Source organism: Pteropus alecto, unplaced genomic scaffold, assembly GCF_000325575.1.
Source record: "Pteropus alecto unplaced genomic scaffold, ASM32557v1 scaffold170, whole genome shotgun sequence".
NCBI classification, from domain to species: Eukaryota; Metazoa; Chordata; class Mammalia; order Chiroptera; family Pteropodidae; genus Pteropus; species Pteropus alecto.
In genome coordinates this window covers 2005096-2026270 of record NW_006429634.1, presented here as the reverse complement: position 1 = coordinate 2026270, position 21175 = coordinate 2005096, and the positions used below count along the sequence as shown (strand labels likewise).

At 34.2% G+C, this 21175-nt stretch overlaps 1 protein-coding gene across 1 annotated transcript in view; it reads left to right on the top strand.

The window, feature by feature from the left end:
- Positions 1–21175, top strand: part of FOXJ3 (forkhead box J3) — a 91110-nt gene that overhangs the window by 47248 nt on the left and 22687 nt on the right. Inside the window, exon 4 of the mRNA XM_006903993.2 lies at positions 5210–5293. Coding sequence (XP_006904055.1) covers positions 5210–5293 — 84 coding nt within the window. The remainder of the gene's footprint in view (positions 1–5209; positions 5294–21175) is intronic.

Here is a 21175-nt window from a genome sequence, read left to right as displayed (position 1 = left end):
GGAAAAAATGTTTGACAAAATGTAGCACTCATCTAGCAAACTAAGAATAAAAAGGAGTTTCCTTAATTTGATTAAAGGCATCTATGGAAAACATGAAATGTATATCATATTTAATTATGAGAAACACTAAATGCTTTCCCTCTGAAATTGAGAACAAACAAGGATGTTTGCATTCACTGTTACTCAACATTCTCTTAAAGGCCAGTGGAGTAAGGCAAGGAAAAGAAAAAGCGTCTAGACTGAAAAATAAGTAAAACCATCTTTATTTGCAAGCATTATTACATATGTAGAAAATCCTAAGAAATATGGAAAAGCTACAATAACTAGTGAGTTTAGCAAAGTCATAAGATTACTAGGTCAATATTTTTTTATATTACCAAGAAACAAATTGGAAAATAAAGTTAACAAAAGCAGTCCCATTTACAATAGCATTCAAAACAGTGAAAACATTAGGGATACATTTTAATAAAGTATATGCAGACCTATTGACTATAAAACATTAAAGCTATAAAACTATAAAACATTTCCAAGACAAAAGATCTAAATAAGTGGAGTGATGTAGCATGTTTGTGGTCTAGAAGACTCATTATATGTCAGTCTTCTCCAAATTGATTATAGAGTTACTGAAATTCCAATAAAAATCCTAGCATTCTTTTTATTTTTTAATTTTTTTGAAGAAACTGACAAGCTGGGTCTAATAGTTATGTGGAAATGCAAAGAACCTAGAATAGGCAAAATAATTTTTAAAAAAACTAAAGTTATAGGACTTAGAGTGCCTGATTTTAAGACTTTATAGCTACAGTAATCAAGACAAAATGGTATTGGCATAACGATAGACGTGTAGATTAATGGAACAAAATAGAGTTCAGAAATATACACACACACACACACACACACACACACACACACACACACACACACACACCCCAATTCATTTATTTACTTTTTGGAGGTGCCAGTGTAATTCATTGAGGAAAGGTTATCGTCTTTTCAGGGAATGATGCTGTGTATCTGAGTGGAAGAAAAATTTATAATGATCATCACCTTACTCTTTTATAGAAAGTTACTCTTAAGTGGATCAGAGACCTAAACATAAAAGTTAAGACTATAAAACTTCTAGAAGAAAATATGAAAGTATTTGCCACGTTGGAGTAGGCAAAAAAAAAAAAAGGAGACTACACAAACCACAAAATGAAAATTGATAAATTTGATTTATGAAAATGAATAGGTAGCTACAGAGTGGGAAAAATTTTCACTATATATAGCTATACCTGTATAATACGTATATATTTATATCTGACAAAGGACTTATTTTTTAACAGATATAAAAATTCTTATAATGCAAATAACCAAAAGTCTTATAACACAAAACACCAGCAAAAGTTATGATTGAACACTTCGTAAAAGATGACATATAGGTGGCAAATAAAGCACATGCAGAAATGCCCACTGTCATTATGCATTAGGGAAGAGCACAGGAAAATCACTGTGGTACAAGTACACATTCACTGGAATGACTATAATTGAAAAAACTTAAGGTTTCTAGTCAAGATGGTGGAGTAGGTAAATGCTGTGCTCACCTCCCCATGACCACTTCAAAATTACAACTAAGCTACAAAACAACCATCACTGAGAATTGCCTAAAGTCTGGCTGAACAGAAGTCCTATAATTAAGGATATTCAGAAGAAGATACCTTGAGACTGGTAGGAAGAGCAGAGACAGGAAACTGACTGGTCCCACACCCACATATGGCATTAAAAATTGGGAGGGACATCTGTTTCTAGGTTTCCCCCCTGAGGAGCGAGAGGTCCCAGCCCCATACCAGGCTCCCTAGCCCAAGGTTCCAGTCCTGGGAAGAGAAGTCCTCATAACTTACAGCAGTGAAAACCAGTAGAAATTGTGACTGAGTGAGACAGAAGGCTGCTGAAATCCCAGACATTCCTCTTAGAGGGTCTGCATGTGGAATTACTTGCTGACGGACTCACTCGCTCTGAGCTCCAGCACTGGGGCAGCAGTTTGAAAGGTGCCAGGTACATACATGGAGGAATCGAATTGTTTGGCTTCAGAGTGAGGGCTGGAGGGGCAGCTTTCTCCCAGACATAAGTGCTGGCAGAAGCCATTGTTCCTTTGAGTCCCACTACCCAGCATGCACACACAGACAGGTGCCATATCTGAGTCTCCATCAACCTGGCTAACACCATTTGCCCACCCTGGTGATTCCCTGAGACCCTGCACCATTCAACTTGTTGGCCCGCTGTTTCCAGGAACTTTTTTGTGGTGAAATATACATATAAAAATTTCATTTTAACCATTTTTCAGTGTACGGTTCATTGGCATTAAGTACATTGACATTGTTATGCAGCCATCACCACCACCCATCTCCAGAACTTTTTCGTCTTCCCAAACTGAACCTCTGTACCCATTAAACAATAAGTCCTTATCCTCCCTTCCCCCAGCCCCTGGCAGCTACCATTCTGCTTTCCGTCTCTATGATTTGACTACTCTAGAAACCTCGTGTAAATGGAATCACATGGCATTTGTCTTTTTGTAACTGACTTATTTCACTTAGCATGATGTCTTCAGGTTCACGTATGTCAGAATTTTCTTCTTTCATAAGACTGAGTAATATTTCATTGTATGTATATACCACATTTTATTTATTCGTCCATCAGTGGACACTTGGGTTGCTGTCATGTTTTAGCTGTTGTAAACAATGCTGCTATGAACATGAGTGTAAAAATATTTGTTCAAGTCCATGCTTTCGATTCTTTTGGATATATACCTAGAAGTGAAACTTGATGGATCATTCACATATATATGTATATGTATATAGTGATTTTGTTAAGTTTTGAGGAACTGCCATACCATTTTCTTCAGTGATTGTACCATTTCACATTCCCACTAGCTAATTTCTCCATATCTTTGTAAACACATGTTATTTTGCCTTTTTTTTTTTTTTTGATAATGGACGTCCTAATGGGTGTGAAGTGGTGACTTGTGGTTTTGATTTGTAAAGGAAAATTTTAAGATGATTTAATCCAAACCTGTGATTTAGCAAAAGCAACGAGGTGGAAGATTTTACAACTTCCTTTTGCGAATCATTTTAACTATCAGTGTTTGCATTTGGGCATTCAGGGTTTTGTGAATATATAATGGATAGTGTTATGCTTATGAAGAATTTTTTTCTTTGTTATTGATGTGTGACAAGCCATAGCCAATCATATTTTTATGTGGAAGAACAGATAATTTGTTTTTATAATTTTATTAAAATATTTAATAGCACATTAGCCTAAAGTTTGGACAGCAAGTGGTTTCCACAGATTAATATACATGCATACCCATGCAAGACAAAACTAAACAGTGGAATTTATTATTTCTGTAAACAGTGGTTTTTAAACTATTGTCCAGAGCTTTGCAGTTCTTCTGTTTTATTTTCAACTTTTATTAAAACAGTGTAAAACTTACTCTTTCCTACTTTATTTTGAAACCACTAGCTGAACCTACTCATAAAATTATTGTTTTCATTTTTAGTGCTTGCTTTCTGTAGTATCTACATTTTACATTGTTCTTTTAGCAAGTTTACTTCAGTTTGGTAGGCTCATCAGCTGACATGGAATAACCACTTTGAAAAGATAATATGAAAGAATGCCCCAGTTATGGCTGGGTGATGAAAGTGGCTACATGTGCCTGAATAGACTAGGATTGAGAAAGGCCTGGCATCATACTCTGATATTTTTGGCATAGTTTGTTCAAGAACTTTTTTCTTCCCATTTCAACAAATAAGTATTTGCTCTGTGTCTGACATGTGTCTGTCATAGTGGATATAGAAATGAATTTCTACCCTTAAGGAATCATAGCCTAGAAGAGGTGTAGACCTATAAATAATGTTAAGTGCAATCCGTGGTCTAAATGTATAAAAAGTTTAAGAGATTTTGCAGAGGAAGAGTGATGAATTCTTGAGTATGGTCAGAGAAGGGTTGCTTTAAATAACATCTGAGCTAAATTTTGAAGGTGGAATATGAGTTTGTCAGGGTGGACATTATAGGACATTATAATAGGATGGATATTATAGGCAATGAAATCAGCATGTAGAGCAGGCACAAGTGCATGAAATAACATGGTATGTTTAAGGAATCATAAGCTGATAATTCATGTCAGGCACAAAGCGTGAGGATTAGTAGATGAGAGCTGTACTTTCTCTCATTGTCAAATAGTGCCTGAAAAAGTAGCCTAGGAATATTAATGAAATAATATAGGCAAAAAATAAGCTTTAATGCCATCACCAAGATTAATTGTAAAACTAGGACATGCATTGTATTTCTTTTTCTGAAATGCCTATCTCCCTCCTTTTTTTCACTCCCTTACTCTCTCCCTCTTTTCTTACCCTCGTGTGTGTGTTTGTGTGTGTGTGTGTGTAGACAAGAATAAATGAAGGAGAAAGGAATTAAGAATCAAGACCTTGATTCAGGTCTTGGCCCTCCTATCCTTGGATGAGCAAACTACTTTTATCTTTCTGAGCTTTGGTCTCCTCATCTATATAATATGTGCAAACTTCTGGGCTTTTCAAAATATTTTTTGAGGGAGTCACAATTTCTGAGTGCCTGGAACACAGTAGGTGTTCATATGTAGTTTTGAATAGGCAGTTTGAGAACTTCTATCGAGAAGTAAGAGAGGATAAATAGTTACAATGAATTGAGACACAATAAGCACTAAAAAATTTATGTTGCTTTTCAGGATGCACTTAATTATAAAATGTGTTCAAGCAGTTTATCTTTGTAAATTGTTTCATTTACTGTTTCGATTGGTGAGATCCAGGGTACAGAAACTATAGTACCTTTATGCATAAAATTCTATTAGATTTGAATGTCATATGCTGTTGCAATTGTCCTATGTGTTCGATTAAGAATTAGCATATATTTAAAAATGTGTTCAGTTGATCATTTTTCTTTTTAATTTGGCCCTGGCAGAAGATCTTGGACTTGGCTTCTTCAGGTTATGATTTTATTCGCTTTAATAATCTAGTTATAAATAGGCTTTTTTCCTTATATAAACTTTACTTTTTTCAGTTCAAAACTAGTGTTTTTTCTCATGCTACATTTGTTGTATCTGCAAAATGTTTGCTTTTGGAGCAGAGATTGTGAAAATCCATTTTAATGTTATAAAGTTACTGTAATACACTGTTAATATAATTTATTTCTTTACCTTTAGGGGTCCTACTGGGCAATAGACACCAATCCTAAGGAAGATACGCTGCCTACTCGGCCAAAGAAGAGAGCACGATCTGTAGAACGGGTAAAAGCTCTTTATTTAGTATGTGACAGGGCTATAATGTCAGAAATATAGATTTTAAAAGTTTATTTCCAATATAGCAAGTAAACCACAGTGAAGGTAATATTTTGTTTGTATAGCGTTTTCTATTTTTTCAGAGCCGTTTTAGGTTCATTATTTTATGATCTTAATTCTTTGAGTTGAAGTGGGCAGTTTAGGAAGTAAAAGGTTTTTGTTGTTGTTTGTTTATTTGTTTATTTTTGTGATTCTGGCACAGCTGTTGTCTGAGACTTAAATCCAGGTCTCTTGTGTTTTATTTGGGAGTCTTTTCTCTGCATATACAACATTGTGAGGACTGGTTTTATATAAGAAAACTACTCCCTTTCACTGCAACTAGTCTAATTACATTGAATTTTCCTGATTGTCTTTAAAATGCTTTTCCTTAACCATGTAATAATTATTTTGTACACAGAATTTTTAAGTGTACATGTGTTGTTTTTAAGATAATTCTTGTCTTGTGAATTCATAATTTAAATTAATTTGCAAGAATGAAGGAGAAAAAGAGTTCTAGTTGATATACTAAGTTGTTTATCGTAACATATTTTTAGTCAATACTTCGGCTGTCACCAGACATTAACTTTACCTTTCAGCTTTTCTCACTGTACATTTCCAGCATCTCAGCTAAAAAAACCACACACACACACACACACACACACACACCTCACCCGCCCCCATTCAAGACCCATTTCAAATGTTAACTACATTGTGAAGCCTTTCCTAATTTCTTCATTTATATTCTTGTAGAATTTTTACAAAGTTCTTTTATAGGATTTCTCACACTTTGTAGTAATTACTTGTTTCTATATTAGTCTCCTTTGCTGGACTGTGATCCCCTAAGATTAGAGAAAATACATATCTCCAGTGTTAGTGTTTTTCACAGCTTATAGTAGGTTTACAGACTAAATCAGGGCAAAAGGAATATGGTAAGATGAAGGAAACTGAATAAACATTTGGTCAAATAAATCTGTTCTATTTATAATAAAAAGATTAATAAGAAAAAATAAATTTAATTAGATACATACATGTGGGAGCCTCACAAAAATATGATACTCAAAGGCAGCTAGGCAGTTGAGGCTAAGGAAGGGAGTAGGAGTCTGGGGCTTCAAAAGGGAGGAAGGCAGTTCACAGGAAGGGGAGAAGAGCAAATGTTTGGTAAATAAATGTTTGTCCTGCTATGCAGGTAAATCTCTCAGGTATAAAAAGTTATCTCTGGTAGTAATTCTCTTCCTGGTATACGTCCCCTTTCTAATTTCTTTTAGGTAGTTCAGGAAGAGGTAAAAAAGCTTTTCCGGAGTCTGCTGTGTCTTTATTACCTTCAGTTTAAACTTGTCCACATACCAAAGTGGCATATTCTGGGGTGGTTTGTTCTGAATTCCCCCAATGCTGAGTAAGTAGGTGGAGTTGCAGTGGTCTAGTTTGTGAAACGGTAAGGGCCAGGGCTAGGGATATATGCAGGAAGGAGAAACTCCTCTGGGAAATTAGCATGGTACTAGGTTTCTAAATATATACCTGCAATTGTATATAGTACTGTCATTTCGCCAGTTTAGTTTCAGAAATCTTTGTTTTGTAGATACTGTTGCAGGCATTGTGCTAAGATGTTGTGGGATATATACCAAGAAAAACGAAGCATGATAAGACACACAATTCTAGCACAAGGGCAAAGTATGTGTAGAAAGTATTATAAGAAAGATATAAAATATTGTGTGCAGAGAAAGGAAAGATTATGTTTTATTGGGACTATCTAGGAAGGTTTCATGGATTATGTGGTTTGGCTTTGAGGTGGAGACAGACAAGGTAAGGTAGAGAGAACAGCATTCATTGAACACATTTTATTTAGTATTGAGTTCCTGCCATGAGCAGACTCTGTTTTGGGTGCTGGGAAAACAACAATAAACAAAACATACATTTTCTGCCCTCATGGTTTATATTCTGATGAGGGGTGGAGTGGGATGGGGTGGCTTGATATAAGAGGCTTATGATCAAAGTTAAGATTTATAGGGATGGATAAGTATCAGGACTTGGGAGAGAATATAGTAGTTCATTTTATCTGGATGAGTTTTTCCTCTTTCTCATTTATTTGCATTATTCATGCCATTCAAGGCAGGTGGGGGGGTGGAGAAAGGGGAAAGGAGGGGAAGTGTGAGCTCAAATCTTTTATATTGGAAGCATAGAGCTAAGTATTGGAGAAAATAGTGGTAAACAAGACAGGCCATACTCTCTCCTTATGAAGCTCTTATGCAGAAAAGATAAATTGGTAATGTAGGGTGACAGTAATGTTGCTTGTTGTCTCAGGGTAATTAATAGTTCCTCATTCATTCTCAAAATAGCATTTGGACAATAAATTATGTGGTCACCCTAAATATAAGGGTTTTGAGAACTCTGAGACCATATAGCAGAGAGGTATAATTTAGTCTAGGAGTCAGGACAGATTTCCTAGAAGAACTGGTATTTCAGTGAAGGCCTGTTAAATAAACAGAATTAAGGCAGATAATGAGAGTGACTGGCAGTGTGAAAGGGTAAGGGGAACTTACACATTGGTTAAAAAGAGTGCCCCAAATTTCAAGGAACTGACAGGTTAATATGGCCGGAACATAGAATCCAAGAAGGACAATAATTTCTTTTCACTTATCCTCTCCAATTAGGTTGTTTTTGTATTAATTAATGAATAAATATTCTCCTCGAATGTTTATATTTTGCTTTTTTAATTTGGCTTTGTTCAGTTCAGCCAAAGGGTATATTGTTTATTTATTAATGAAAAGTGCCCTGTCCACTGGAAGCTGCTTAGGATAGAAAAAAACAAAATTAGCTTGATATTGCCTATATGTATGTATTTTTTTGTTTTTTTGGTTTTTTTTTTTTCGAAGACTGCCAAGCAATTATACTATTCCAAGGGAACTGATGTTAAAGAATAGAAGAGAGAACTGGGTCCTAGGCAATTCTTTGTTAAATGCTTTGAGAGAATGAGTGCTCCAGATTAGTGCAGTTTATCTCTCTTATGTTGATAATCACAAAAACATGTTCTTCTTTGTTCATTCTTTGATTGCCCCCTCTTTAAAAAAAAAAAAAACAAAACACCTTAAATCATATGTCTTGGTTATTATGTAATGTTCAGTTCTTTGCATATAGGAACCTGTCATGCTAAAGCAGTGGTTCTCAGTGTGTGAAGCCTTTTCAGGGGGTCCACGAGGTCAAAACTATGTAATAAGTAATACTTAGTAAATTTTCACAAAACTTAGTAATACTAAGATGTTCCTTGCCATTTTTTACTCGTTTTCCATAAGTTACAGGACTTGTGATTTTGCCATAGATTGAATACAGAAGGATATGAGACTCCAGTGGTTTCTATTAAGCCAAGCATTAAAACAATTTAAAAAATCTATAATAATGCCATTCTTCTCACTAAGTTTTTTGTTTGGAATCTATATTTTTCACACAAAACAATATTTATGTTAACATGCAGTGCATGTATCATTGAATTTAAATTAATAAAATTTTGACTCAGTTTTAATTTCTAATAGGTAAATATCAATACGTATAGCTCACATAAACAAAAGTTCTTTGGGATCCTCAACTACTTTTAATAGTATAAAGGGGTCCTGTGACCAAAAAGTTTGAAAACTTTTGTGCTAAAGGAAGATTTTTCTGTCTATCCCAGTAGACATTCTTTTTGAGAACGGAAAAGATATCTGTCATGATTTGAGTTCCTCCAGAAGTAGACAAGGAGTTGAGCCCAGGTAGGTTGAGGGGTGGTCCTAGTAAAGTGGGGCAGTTATCAAGTCAGTTACCACTATGAGCACTTGGAGCTCAGTCCCAACTGGGGAACTCTGGGAGGCAGTTTAGAACTGTGGGGCAACGAGCTGGGCTAGTTATTCATCAGCTCTTAACCCTCTCATTGAATGAGTGAGTAATGCTGCTGGGGACATTAGCTCTCCTGTACTTTTGGCCTGCCTTGCACAAAGCCAAAGCATGCTCCCCAACCAGAAAAAACCCTCAGGCAGAGATTTGCAGATATGTGTAATAAACAGCCTTCAGAGTGTAGAGGTGAATTCAGAGGGATTATGGTCAGGTTCTGACAACGTTTGCTACATGCCTTCTTTTCTGTTGGTGGAGTGTATATGTGTGTGTTCAGATCTGTGCCTATCCCTGCCTCCTTTTTTTCACAGCTTCTTGAATTTTCATAGCCTTTGACTTATTTCTTAAATCGGATCCCCCTTCCTCCCACCCAGGAAATTCTTTAAAAAAAATACCCTTTGGAATATATTGTTTCTTGTTATTCAAAGACTCTTCCTAGTCACTGCTTAGTGTTAGCCTAAGTGCCTCATTTAAGTTTTAAAATATAGAAGTTGAAAAGGCTGTATGTAAGAGGATGAAAAGGCTATTTTTTAAGGATAGGGAGGTGACAAATTTACTGTGTTTCTGTTGTATGCGTAGCACAGGTAAGGTTCTTTGAAAGAATTGTAAGTAGGAAATAATATTCCTGTTAGAAATATAAAATTTCTGAACATTTTAAAGCTAGTGATCAAGATGGGGTGAAGCTGGTGGTAGTAAATAGAAATTCTAAAAAAAAAAAAAATTAAAACCCCTTTATAATGTATTATAGTTTACCAGCATTTTATGATCTGAAGTTTCTGTGTTAGTTTAAAAACATAGTAAAATTATGAGCAAAACCAAGTCATGTTATGAAGTCATGAGATGTCACTTTTATTTGAAGTACAAGATTTAGGGGAAATAATAGCCTGGAAATTAGGCTTAGTTTTAAAGTTAGACATTATAAGTTAGTGTTTAATTTTTCTGGCCATAGTTTTATTATATGACCATAGTTTCTTTATTAAGTGGATTGACAGCTGTATTGGCCTGGGAAAGAATCTCCCACAAGAGCAAAGGCTCTGAGGTAGAAACATACTTGGCATGAGAAACAATAAGAGGCCATGATGGATGGACTAGTGTAGGGAGGAAAGCGTGGTAGGACTTGGCATTAGAGAAGTAAAGAGAGGAAGCACTTGGCATTAGAGAAGTAAGTGATGGGAGCAGGTGGAAAGATTGTATGGCCTTGTACTATCTCTCCATTCATTACGTCTTTAATTTCAATCAAGAATGTCTTTCAGTTTTTAGTGTAGAAGACTTGAATGTTTCCAGTTAGATTTAATCCTGAATATTTTGTTTTTGGATGTTATGCACGCGCGCGCACACACAGATACACACACACACACACACTCTCTCTCTCTCTCTCTCTCTCTCTCTCTCTCTCTCTCTCTCCAAACTTCATTTTCCAGTTGCTTGCTGCTAGTCTATAAAAATGTAATTAATTTTTGTATAGCCTTATATTCTATAATCTCATTAGTTCTAGTAGTTTGTTTTGAAAGTGCCTTGAAGTTTTCTGTGTAAACAATGACATCTGCAAATAGACAATTTTCCTGTCCCTTGCCCTCTTCTTCCCCTGTCCCTCCCCACCTATTTTTTAAAGTGACTAGAATCTCCAGTACAGTGTTGAATAGAAGTGATGAAAGTAGGCATGGCTTACTTGCCTTTTTCCTTGCCTTTTTCCTTGCCATTCTTAAGGATAAAGTGTTCAGTCTTTCATCTGTTAAGTATGACATTAGCTGTTAGGGCTTTTTCAAATTGAGGACATTCTCTCATAAGCTTAGTTTGAAGTATATCTAAGAAGCTATCTAAGAAGCCAATAAACTAAAATAGAATACTAAAATGTACCCAGATAATCTAAAAGAAGACAGGAAGGGAGGAAGAAAGGAACTAAAAACGTAGAGGTGAAACAGAAAACAAAATTTAAATCTAAATGTAACAGTATGAACAATTACATTAATGTTAATGAATTAAGCACTCCAAAGAAAGGCAGTGATTGTCAGAAATGCTGAAAATGCAAGACTCAGCTAAATGCAGCCTACAAGAGTCAGAATTTCAAATACATAGACACATATGAGTTGAAAGTAATACATGGAAAATATATATCATACAAACACCATAAGGGTGGAGCGGCTATATTAATATCAGGTAAAACAGACTTTAAGACAATATGTCAGAGATTTTAAAAACATTTGATAAAAGAATAATTGATAAAAACATAATTATAAATATGCAACTGTTTCAAAATACAGGAAGCAAGAGCTGACAATTAAAAATCAGTAAAGAACATTGGCATACATTATCAAATGCCTTGATCTAATTGATATTAGAGAACACTATACCAAACAACTATAGAATACTTTTTCTTTTCAAGTGCACACAGACATTCATCAAGATATGGCACATGCTGAGCTACACAGCAAGTCTCAATAAATATGTAAAGTCGGGTAATTTGCATGAAACCACACAACACAGGCTTGCCTGTTCCTACCAGTGGGAATTAGAACTAAATAGTGAAACAGTAGTCTGGACTGCAGTGACTGAGCTAAGGTAGCAAGAACATGAGCTTTGCAACTTTCTAAAAGTAATCTTCTGTTAATTTAGGTATAGCTAGGTTGGCTGGACCAAAATTGAGGCATAAACAGAGTTGAAGTTCTTCCATTTATATTTAAGGAGTCTTTTTCTGTTTTTACCTCTCTCTCAATGTGTACCGAGCACCGAATTACTAATTTCTGCCTTCTAGGGATGATCCTTGTCTTTTCCGTTTTTTATTTCAATCAAGATGCCTGTTCCTTACCCTCATAGATTACCTGATAAAAGAAATTTATACTCAGGAATTAAGTGATAGATTAATGTTAGAAATGTCTCAGCTCTCTTTCTCATCCAATATGATTTTTTTTTTTTTTTTTTTAATGCACGTTCGGTTGGGATCATGTGTGGAACAAATATTTTTTTCCCAGAGAGAACATAAATGGAGCATCATAGCTCCAAATTGTTTATATCTGTCCTTCTTTAACTTTCAGCATTGAAGTTAAAACGATCTTGAGGGCTCACCAAAGCAGTAAAAACTCTCTTTTGACAGAGAGAAGTTGTTACAATCTATATTCAAAATTCTAAATGTAGAAAACCTTCTATGTTGATTTTGACATTTGTGTTAGCTTTTTAAACAATGCATGTGAAGTTGTATTATTTAGATTATTGTTCAGTTGCACTAACAGATAAAGGAAAAAAACTGAGAGGCCTGAACCAGAGAGATTTATTTCTCAGATAGAAGTCAGACTAATAATGAATCAGACAGATAACTAGCTCTGTTCCACAAGGTCATTCAGATATCTATGTTCCTTCTAATCATGTCTTTCCAGTGTTCCCCAGTGATTTATTTTCAAACAAAGCACAAAACTGGATTTTGGAGAATTTGATGAAATACCTTCAAATCGTGTTAAAGTTGCTGGATATATGAGCTAATAATTATTTATTTTGTTCTTGTATTTTAGGCCTCAACTCCTTATAGCATAGATTCAGATTCTTTGGGAATGGAGTGTATTATTTCGGGAAGTGCCTCTCCAACTCTGGCAATCAACACTGTGACTAACAAAGTAATTACATTTTTTTAAACACTTTTGAAATGTCATTGAATAATACATTTAATTTGCCTTCATAACAATAGAGTTCTGTATGGTTGAGTTTAAAGATGATATAAATTTGTCTAATCCATACATGGCAGCTTGAAAGCTGAATCTACAATGTTCTGAGGTATACACAAGTTAGAAGAAAATATTTCTCTGGAGAAATTGGTAAATGCTTATTGGGAAGTTCCATTTTAAATTCTTGACACTTTCCATTTCCCATCTATAAGATTTTTGAGTCAGCATTTTATTGAATCAGTTTGTTTCAAAATCATTGACTACCCCTTTAAATATGCGATCGAAAAAAAGATTGTCAAATTTCCAGGGAATCAACAGAATCAGAATAAATAATTTGGACAAACTCAGAGTTCATCGAAATGGTGGTCAACCTGTTTTATGATATACAAGTCAAGGTACAAACCCAGAAATAGTATTTGGTAGTTTGCTGCATTTTTTTCTTCAAACCACATGCCCCCCCGCCCCCCGCCCAAACACCTTTTTCTCTTCTCTCTTCTCTTCTTTTTTGAAGCAAGGGTCAAAACTTTGTGCCAACTCTTTAGATACCTAGTGGGATAAAAATATCTCTTCTTTACAAGGTAATTTCTTAATCTCATATCTCAAAACCCTAAAATGACTCTTAGGAGGTTCATGAGGTAACTCAGTCCTATGCATCTGTTTCCTTCTTTGCTAGACCATAAGCAACTTGAAGTCGTACATTTCTCACATTCATGCTCAAACTCTTTCAATCTTGATTTTACCCTCTCTTTCTCTCTTTCTTCTTGTGACTTGCTCTTTATCTCTGTCTCTCACTCTTTTACTTTCTTATGACACATAAACACAAACACATCTACATGCACAATTACACTAATATAGTATACATAGGAATTTTTATTTGTGGAAATATAATGAGTAAGTAGAAGATGGAAATAGAGTGACTAATCAGATATCCAATTTAGAAAGGAAACTTGCAGCTGAGGTGTAGAGTAATGATTGTAACCAGATATCAATCCATGGAATGATTTTATCAGAATCACTTTGGGTGTGTATGTGATGGGGGTGATGGTAATTCCTAGATTCCATTATAGGCCTACCAAATAAGTTACTTTATCCTTGTGGATAGGGCCCAGAAATCTGTACTTTTGAAAATCATCCCTAATGATACCCAGCTAGACTTGAGAATTTTGGGTGAAGCAGGTGGCTTGGAATCAAATATCCAATACTACTTTTTGCAGTAGCCGAAATAGGAGATACTGAGGCCTAAACATAGACATTAGGAAACAGGAAACAGGAAATAGTAATGCTAGGCCTAATGACTAAATAATGTAGGTGTCAAAGGAACTGGAAATTTTGGACCTCTCCTTCTATATATGATGGAATAGCTAGAATCAAATGAACCCATCTCCCTTTCTATATAAAGTACCACTCCCACTACCAATAAAAACTAGAGGGAGGCATTGGAGAACAGGACAATAAGGACTTCAGGGGCCAAGATCACAGAAAAAAGGGAAACACATTGAGTAAGCTTTGCAGTTTTTCCCATGGTACATTTCCCAGTTCTTAGTGCATGGCATGGAGGCTGAATAGAAAGTAGCAGCCTACAGCAGTCATTGAGCTAGGGAGACAGAAACGAGTTTGAGGCTACTAGACAGTCAGGTCTTGAGGACTAAGGTCCTGAGAAATCTCAGAAGTGAACTCAACTTTTAGCAAGCAGTATCTACTTAAGGCATTTGCTAACTCTGAACCTGTGTGTGCTTGGGCTCAGACACAGACAAATCAAGTAGATTTTCACTTGCCAGAATTCAGCAATCTTACAAAGAAGTGGGGGACAGAGTTTGTGGATCTTTATGGAGGAGGGAGCCATGGTAAACCCCCAGGATTTCAGGTTGTTACCTCAGAGAGTCTTTGTTTTGTAAGTAAGAACAAACCAAACTAGGCCAGTCTCAAATTATTCTTAGGATGGTATACTAATATTTTCTTACTTGCCAAAAGAAAATGAAATTCTTCCTGGAGGAAGATAATATCACCCCCAAGCTTTTGCAAATTTTCGTAAGTAAGGTCTCTCCTTCAGTCAAAATTTTTCAGACATTCCAGGAAACAGGACCAGATAATTAAATACAAAGAGAGGGGAAAAAAAGACAGTATAAACATTCATAAGTGAGCCAGACAATGATTTTAAGATAGCTAACCTGTTGTTCAAGAAAATAGATGAATTATAGAAAATTTTTCAGAGAATTGTAACCTGTATGGAAGAATCAAGAGGAAACTGTAGAACTGAAAAGTATTACTGAAATTAAGAATTTAGTAGATGAGTTTAACAACAGAATAGATATATCAGAGGAGAGAATTAGTGAACAAGAAGATAGGTCAATAGAAAATATACAGATTGAAACACAAAGAAAGAATAAAAAAGATGGAACATTCAGAAAAGCTTAAGAGAAAAACAGGATATGGGGGAAAGGTCCAACAAACTTATTATTAGTGTTCCAGAGGAAAGGAAAAGGAATAGAGAAGAAGCAGAATTTTAATTTTAAGACAGATGAAAGATAACAATAGAGATTCAAGAAAGTTCTGAGAACCCCAAGAAAGATTTGTGAAAGTCAGAAAACCATAACTGCTAAAAACTAAAAATAAAAAAAAAAATCTTAAAGTCAGAAGAAAAAACAGGCAGCTTCAAAGGGAACTGCACAGAGAGAGAATTCCAGAGATAATACAGAGGATGATGCCCCTTGCAACTGGATACTTTTCAGTGCATGAGTAAGGAAGCTACTAGCGTCTAGAGAAAGAATCACCTGAAAAAATTAGTTTGGACTCATAGTGGGTCAGGCGTGGTTACTGTTCCCACCAGAATGAAATATTTCATAATTCACAGACCATTAAGTAAAGTAGTCAGGCTTTTGCCTCAGTAGTGGAACAAAATTAGCCCTAGACTAAAATGCTGCTCTTATCCTACCTACACACTTTTAAAGGAAAATCCTCCAAATTAAACTTTTCAAGTAATCAGTTTATTTTGAAAATTTAATTTTTTCACATATAATTCAGAGACTATAAAATTCACCCTTTTAAAGTTTATAATTCAGTGGTTTTTGGTGTATTCACAAGGTTGTGTAACCATTCACCACTACCTAATTCCAGAACATTTCATTACCCCAGAAAGAAAACCTCATACCCATTCCCTATTCCATCCATCTCCTGATAATCATTACTTTACTTTCTAACTCTATGGATTTGCCTATTCTGGACATTTCATGTAAATAGGATCATATAATATGTGAACTTTTATGTGTAATTTCTTTCATAAAACACGTTTTCATGGTTCATGTTAATAGCATGTATCAGTCTTTCATTCCTGTTTTCAAGTAATTTAACTGTGTCTCAGAATGAAGCTCTAGAACATTTATAGGGATACAGAAATATCCAGCACTTAACAATGTAAAATTCACAATGATCTGGCATCTAGTAAAAAATTGCCAAGCAGCTATGTGGGATTTGCTGCCTCTATAACATTCCATGCTGTTGTTTACTCTTCATTCAGTACTATGTTTTAAAGATCTGTCTGTATTGCTCTCCATACAGCAGGAGTTCTATATTGATCCACCACATTTACTTATTCTCTTATTCATTAAATGCTATCAGATGGCTTTTCAGAATGGCCATGTAATTTTACACCCGACCATCAGTACTGAGCACCTGTTTTCTACACATCCTTACCAATACCTTAGTTACCTCTCTAATTTTTGCCATTCTAATTGTCATGAAGTGGCATCTTGTTTAAATTTTGCATTTCTCCCATTTCATTTTTTTCATCTTCTCTGTTTTTCTTATGGTCCGTCTTGCCACAATTCTGCTTATAATATTAATCTTTCCAAGAATCAGCTTCTAGTTTTTGTTAAGTCTCTCTCTTTACCATATATCATAGATTCTTGCTTTCATCTTTAAATTTTTTTTGTCTTGTTTCTTTGTGTTTAATCTAAAATAATCAACATCTTGAATATATATTTTCAATGTTTATTGTTTTAATGATGTAATATTTTTCTCTAAATACTGTTTTAACTATATCTTATAAATTTTGGCAGGTTGTGTTTTCACTGTAATTTAATTTTGTTTTCTGACTTCTTTCATGATTTTCTCTTTAACTTAGAAGTTTCTTAATTATATATTTAGCGTACGTATATGAACTTAATAGAGTTGCCTTTATTATATCTTTCTCCATGTATTGCATTATAGTCAGAGTACATGATTTGCATGATGTTAACTTTTTAGAGTATACTGATGCTGGCTCTGTGGCCTAATGCGTGGTTTGTGAATGTTTCCATTTGAACTTGAAAAAAATGTGTATTTTCTGATTATTGAGGATAAATTTCTCTATAATATGTTCCTGTTTAATAAATATTATGAAAATCATCTTTTAAAAAAATTACCAGGCAGCAAATGAGTAGTAAAAAACAACCCACAATGAGGAGAAAAATGCTTTCATAAGCCAAGAAAGGGAAACCTGTGTCTATGAATGGATGAATAGATAAAGAAGGGGTGTGTGTGTGTGTGTGTGTGTGTGTGTGTGTGTGTGTACAATGAAATATTATTTAGCCATGAGAAAGAAGTAAATCCTGCCATTTATGACTTCATGAATGAACCTTGAGGGCTTTATGCTAAGTGAAATAAGTTAGAGAAAGACATATGCTGTATGGTATCACTTCTATGTGGAATCTTAAAAGGCCACACTCATACAAACAGAGAGTAGATTGGTGGTTTTTAGGGGCTAGTGGGTGGAGGAAAAGGAGATGTGTCGGCTCAAAGGGTACAAATTTTCACTTACAAGGTGATTAAGTTTGGGGGATCTAATGTGATTATAGTTTGTAACGCTATATTATATACCTAGAAGTTGATAAGGGGAGTAGATCTTAAATGTTCTCTCACCACAAGAAAGAAGTGGTACTTATGTGAGGTGTTGAAGGTATTGGCTGATGCTACAGTGGTGATCATTTTGCAATATATAAGTCCATCAAATGAAATTAAATTTATACAATGTTATATGTCAATTGCATCTCAAGGCTGGGAATAAAAAGTTATTGTAATTGTATTCTACGGAGAAACTAAAGGACAGGTTGAACATGTGTGTAGTTACATGGAATATAGTAGAAAAACAAACTCAAACTTCTTAGAGATAAAAATTACATAAGTTGAAAAAAATAAATGAATAAACTTGATGGAATTAACAACAGATTAAACATTGTAGAAGGAAAGATACAGCAATAAAAATGATCCAAAATGAAAAACATGGAGCAAAGACTGTAAAAGTAAATAGAGCCTTAGTGAGCTGTGAAGACAACTTCAAGCAACCTAATATATTTGTAGTTGAAGTTTCTGATGGAAATCTGGATCTACACAAAGAAATAACTACATAGGCAAATATAAAACTTTCAAAAAATTTGAATCTCTTTAAAAGATAATGAACTGTTAAAAGCAAAAATAACATAAATATATTGTATTTTTATAACATGCAGAAGTAGAATATGTGACAATAATAGTGTTCAGGTAAGAAGAGAAATGAAAGTGTTACGAAAGAGAAATAAAAAGCATAAAGTTTGGGGGGGGGCAGAAATTAACCTATTATTCACAGTTGACATGATTATAGGGAAAGTTCAAAAGAATCTACAGATAAACTCTTAGAATTAATAAGTGAGTTTAGCAAAGTCTTGATATAAGATCAGTGTTTGATTTTAGAAATCAATGGTATTTCTGTATACTAGCCATAAACAGTCAGAAAATACAATTAAAAAGGTAACATGCTAACATTCAAAAACACCAAATACCTAGGAATAAATGAAAGATGAACTCTACACAGGAAACTCTAAAAAATTTACTGAGATAAAATAAAGGAGATATAAATAAATGGATATTATTGTAAAGTTGATTTTTTTCTAATTGCTCTACAATTTAATATGATTCCATGATCTTTTTTGGGAGGAAGTAAGAGAATAGGAAATGACAAGCTAATTTTAAAATATAAATGGGAATCCCAATGGCAAGCAGTAAAGAAAATATTGGAGAAAAAGAAAAGATAATTTGTACTTCCAGATATCAAGAGTAAACCTATAATAATTGAAAGTGTGGTATTGGCACATGAATAAATAGACTTATTAAACAATTCAGTGATGTCTTTCAACAAATGGTGCTGGATTAATGGAAAAATCAGGTTTTCCATTCATAAAAGTCAATTTCATATGGATCTGAGACATAAATATAAATGATAAAACAAAGTTCTCAATTGGATGAAAAAGAATAAAATGAACTTTAATAAATGGAATGAAGGAAATAATAAAGATTGAGAATAGATAGTAATGCAATAGAAAACAAAACTTAATCCTTTAGCTAAATTTACTGCCTGAGGACAGAAAAAGATATATGATTTCGTTTATACTTAGTTAAAAAAAAAAAATAATTAAGAAAACCATTCATTGTTGGTAGAAGCCCATATACTGGTTATCAGTGACAGGAGAATGGAGATAAATAATGACTGGCTGGTGAATGATGATATTGGGAGTACATGAGTGGGCTATCTGGAGTACTGGTAATGGTCTCTATCAGCCGTTCTGTGGTCTGTGGACACCTAGGTAACCAAGATCCTTTAAGAGAGCCTATGAGGTCAAAACTATTTTTATGATAATATTAAAATATTATTTGCCTTTTTCTTTATTTTTGTATTTTCACTGATGTAGCAAAAGCAATATGTAAATGTTAGCACAAATCAGGGCCATGCCATCTAATTGTAATAGGTATTCTTCAATGCCACACACACTTCAGATTAAAACAAAACAACATTAGTATCTTTGGTGAGGCAGGAAGAATATTTTAAGTTGTGACCTTTGAGTAAACGTGTTTTTAATGTTCTGTGTGATGAAGTGGGAAGTATGCATAAAGCACTTAATTGAAGTACAGTGGTTGCTTCAAGGAAGAGCATTTGTGTGATTGAGTTGGATGTTGAAGTAGCTGCTTTGTTCATGAATCACTGTTTTTACTTGAAAGAATAGCTTACACTGATTATTTAGATTTGGGTATTTGGCAGTAGTTTTCTTGAAAAGGAACAAAGTCTGTCACTTCAGAGAGAACAATTGATAATATTTCTTGCCAGTGATAATTCAGACTAGAAGTTTGGAAAACCTGTAGTCGCCATAGTGGCTCTGATAGCTTCTCAGTCTTTTCTAATGAGATTATTGGTAATGTGTACAAGTGTGATATTTTTATGTTTTATAATGAAATGTGTCAATATTTGGAAGATCTGATAACCTAGAGAACTCATGTTTTCCAGATAACCTGTGCATAATGTTGCAAATCATGCATGGATAAATGATTCATTCAAAGTACAAGGTAGAACAAAGAATATTAATGTAACAGTATGAAAAATTTGTTGATAGGGTTTTAGATTCCATATTGTAACCAGTCTTTAAAAAATTATCACTTGTCATGTTTTGATGTAGTATCAAAAAAGACCATTGTCAGTTATCTGAAAAGTCTACTAAAATTGTTCTTTTTTCCATATATATAATATACATATAATATATATTATATATGTATAGTGTGTGTGTGTGAGAGAGAGAGAGAGCACTATATGCTGTAGTGTGTGTGTGTGTGTGAGAGAGAGAGAGAGCGCTATATGCTGGCTTTTCTTTCTATACTTCCATCAACAGATAGAATGCAGAAGCAGATATAAGAATCTAGTTGTTTCCTATTAAGCTAAGCATTGAGATTAAAAAAAAAAAATTAAACAATTAGGGGAATCATTTTATATAACTGTCTAACCAATATACTGTATACTTGAAACTAATAAAATTTTTAAAAATGTAAAACAGTGGTACTCTTCTAATTTTACTTATTGGGAGAAAATATTTTTTATGTTAAAATATAGTTGGATTTACAATTATTTTAAAATTGATTAATATTTAAAAAATTTTTTGTTTTAATTTCTAATATTTCAGTTATTGACATTAACTTAAACAAAAGCTCCTTGATCCCTCAATTTTTAAAACTGTAAGGATTCTTAAGATCAAAGTTTGAGAACTGCTGTTCTATACTTCGATGTAGGTGGTGACATGAGTATGCTCATTTTGTAATAGGTAAACTAGTAATTTATTTGTATACTTAACTCTCTATATGTTTAGTAAAAATGTTTATCCTCCTTCCAAATAAAATAAGCCGTGAAGATCTATCCAAGGTGATGGAAAGTATTTCTGACCTGAGTGATAGGCAACAGAGCATGGACAGAAGAGAATGAGCAGCCTAGAAAATGACCATAGGATGCTTGTGATTTATTGATATTGTACTGTTTTATAGCTTTTTGATTGTTCCTATGAGGCCATAAGGT